Source organism: Salvelinus namaycush, chromosome 7, assembly GCF_016432855.1.
Source record: "Salvelinus namaycush isolate Seneca chromosome 7, SaNama_1.0, whole genome shotgun sequence".
NCBI lineage: Eukaryota > Metazoa > Chordata > Actinopteri > Salmoniformes > Salmonidae > Salvelinus > Salvelinus namaycush.
Window position 1 is genome coordinate 24,370,453 of NC_052313.1, and position 3,514 is coordinate 24,373,966.

General features: G+C 46.7%; 1 protein-coding gene across 1 annotated transcript; it reads left to right on the forward strand.

Annotated features, from left to right (window-relative positions):
- Positions 1-556: 556 nt before the first annotated feature.
- LOC120051121 (cytochrome P450 2F3-like) lies at positions 557-2,423 on the forward strand. The gene has a single exon (XM_038997793.1). It carries the CDS (start codon positions 717-719, stop codon positions 2,190-2,192), a length of 1,476 nt encoding a protein of 491 aa, XP_038853721.1. The 5' UTR covers positions 557-716; the 3' UTR covers positions 2,193-2,423.
- Positions 2,424-3,514: the final 1,091 nt, after the last annotated feature.

A 3,514-nucleotide genomic window follows, 5' to 3' on the forward strand; every position in this document is an offset into this window, starting at 1 on the left:
TATTGAGAAAGTCCACAAAATTGTTATGAATAATATGAATTAGAATTAATGCACGTTACTATAAAGGCAAAAGGTTCCATGTCTGCTTTATTTATAATTAATAGATCACATGGCATTGCTTATATAGTAATTATATAGTAGGCCTATTGTTTGTGTTTGCGCTTGTCTTTTTGAGCATTGTCGTGTACATCTTCCTCAGTTTTTATGGTTGTCTTGTCATTGTCTTGTTTGTATTTCGCAATTTTTGTATAATTTTGTTTTAAACCTCGACGGACATAGTATAAGATATCAGTCCTTTCCACTCTTTGGGTTTTAATTTGCTTTGTTTATATGGGTGCAAGGTGCATTAACGTAATGTCAGCAGCCAATCACTGATCTGTTGTTCAACTCTGTCCCAGAGAATTATCAACACAACCCCTTATCTCAGCAAACACACACACACACACACACACACACACACACACACACACACACACACACACACACACACACACACACACACACACACACACACACACACACACACACACACACACACACACACACACACACACACACAGAGACACTCACACAAACAGTCAGGCAGGCAACATAGATAGACAGCCACTGTTGCACAGAGAGAAGGTAAACACTAAAGAGAGGTGGGTTAAAAAAAGAAGAAGAAAGAAAAAGAAGAATAAGAACAAGAGACGTTGTTTGTTTTGCAGGCCGGAGTAATGGAGATATGTAGTAAAGTGATGTTGGGAGGCCTGCTGTTGGTTCTACTGTGGTTGTTCATGCTGAGGAGGAAGAGACACGTCCGTCTACCTCCCGGACCACGCGGCCTGCCGCTGATAGGCAACCTGCTTCAGATGGACAAACAGGCCCCCTACAAGAGCTTCGTCAAATGGAGTGGTGTTTATGGGCCAGTGATGACAGTGTATCTGGGGCCCCAGCGGGCCGTGGTGCTGGTGGGGTACGAGGCGGTCAAGGAGGCTCTGGTGGACCAGGCTGAGGACTTCACAGGACGAGCTCCCATCCCCTTCCTGGTCCGAGCTACCAAGGGATATGGCCTGGTCATCAGTAACGGGGAGCGTTGGCGCCAGCTGCGTCGTTTCACTCTGACCACGCTAAGAGACTTTGGGATGGGCCGTAAGAGGATGGAGGAGTGGATACAGGAGGAGAGCCAATACCTCATAGACAGTCTGGACGGCACTAAAGCCATGCCCTTTGACCCCCAGCCCTTCCTGAGTCGAACCGTGTCCAACGTCATCTGCTCCCTGGTGTTCGGCCAGCGCTTCGGCTACGAGGACGACAAATTCTTGCGCTTGCTCAACATCCTCACGAACTTACTGCGCTTTGGAAGCACCGCCTGGGGACAGCTCTACAACATCTTCCCCTGGCTGATGGAACGCCTGCCTGGTCGGCAGCATGTCATGTTCAGCCAGGTGGACGAGGTGAGAAGCTTTGTGATGAAGAAGATCCACAAGCACCAGGAGACCATAGACCCAGGCATCCCTAGAGACTTCATAGACTGTTTCCTCACCAGACTCAACCAGGAGAAGGATGTGTCCTCCTCTGAGTTCCATTATGAGAACCTGGTGTCCACAGTGTTAAACCTCTTCCTGGCAGGAACAGAGACCACCAGCACCACTATCAGATACGCCCTCGTGCTTCTCATCAAATACCCTGACATACAGGACCACGTGCAGCAGGAGATCGACACAGTGATTGGTCGACACCGCGTCCCTCGAGTGGAGGACAGGAAGTCTCTCCCCTTCACAGACGCTGTCATCCACGAGGTGCATCGATTCCTGGACCTCGTCCCGCTCAACCTCCCACACTACGCTACCAAGAATATCTCATTCAGAGGGTACACTATCCCTCAGGGCACCGTGATCCTTCCCATGCTGCACTCTGTTCTGCGAGACAAGGACCACTGGGCCACGCCAACAACCTTCAACCCCAATCACTTCCTAGATATGAGCGGAAACTTCCAGAAGAACCCTGCTTTCTTGGCGTTCTCTGCAGGTAAGCGTGCCTGTGTGGGGGAATCTCTGGCTCGTATGGAGATCTTTCTTTTCCTGGTGTCTCTGCTGCAGCGTTTCTCCTTCTCCTGCCCTGGAGGACCTGACAGCATTGACCTCAGCCCAGAGTCTAGCAGCTTCGGTAACATGCCGCGCCGTTACCAGCTCATATCTATCCCCCGCTGACCAAGAGGGGAACTGCAGCTGCACCACAGGAGGAAAACTCAGGAGGAGGAGGTGTAGAGATGAGGGACAGGTGTTTTGACCAGATAGTAATGCAATGGATGCTGAGGATTCAGGCTAGTGTAATCTGATGAGTTGGAGGCTGATCCAGGTAGCAGTGTATCTTTCACTTGATCAGTTTCTTTGTGTCTAAGCAATGAAATGTGAACCAAATAAAAAGTTAGTAAATGTTCATTCGGCCTCCCTTTTTGCCTCCTTTCTCTGAAGCCTGTAGATATCAATGTATGGTTTGTTTTGCAGGATTGTAGGGAAGCCAAATGCTCCCTTTCCCTCTTGTGTCTATCTATAATTCAATTTAGCTAATGGGCAGCACATGGTTGGTAGGCCCTTGAATCAGATGCTCCATAACGTGACCACTCCGTGTCCCTGTCCCACTCTCAACATCACTCTGCCACTCAGTCACAGAGGCCAAGATGTTTCCCATCTACATTCAAGCGCGGTGAGTTCTTACACTTTATGCCAGGCAGGGACCCAGGTGTCACTAAAATCAATAGTCTCGGTTTGTGGAACTGGCTGGCAGGACACTCCTACATTGTGTTGTATTGTTTAGAGAACAACATCTAGAGAGCTACAGATCAACTGTACACTGATTGGGTGCAGTCAGTTCACTGTCTGAGTCACATGAGACAGAAATATCCCACATTTCTAGAAACTTTGTTAGTTTCTATTTTGTTTGACAAGGCTATTGGTGACTGTGACCTACAAGCTGAGGTCAAAACCAGACAAATGTAATTTTATTGTTACATTCAACTTAGCTTCTTCTTTTGTTTTATTTTATTTACTCTGGAAAGGGGGAGTGCACATTTGTTGAGAATGTTCTTGTGATGCGCCATATCTAAGTCAAATGTGGTCTCTACCAAAGTGCACTGTAATGGGTGTTAGGTAACCTAGCGGTTAAGACCATGGGGCAAGTAACTGAAAGGTTGCTGGTTCGAATCCCTGAGCTGACTAGGTGAAAAGTTGATTGATGTGCCCTTGAGCAAGGCACTTACCCCTAGTTGCTCTGGATAAGAGTGTTTTCTAAATAGAAGAGGGAGGTGGTGGAAGGTTCAACTACTTCATTAAATATTTGTATGACATTTTGAGATAATAGATACAGTTAGATCTTAAATAGCCTACTCATTTGCATTCGGTGGTGGAAAAGTACCCAATTGTCATACTTGAGGAAAAGTAAAGATACCTTTAATAGAAAATGACACAAGTGAAAGTCACCCAGTAAAATTCTACTTGAGTAAATGTTTAAAAGTATTTGGTTTTAAATATAC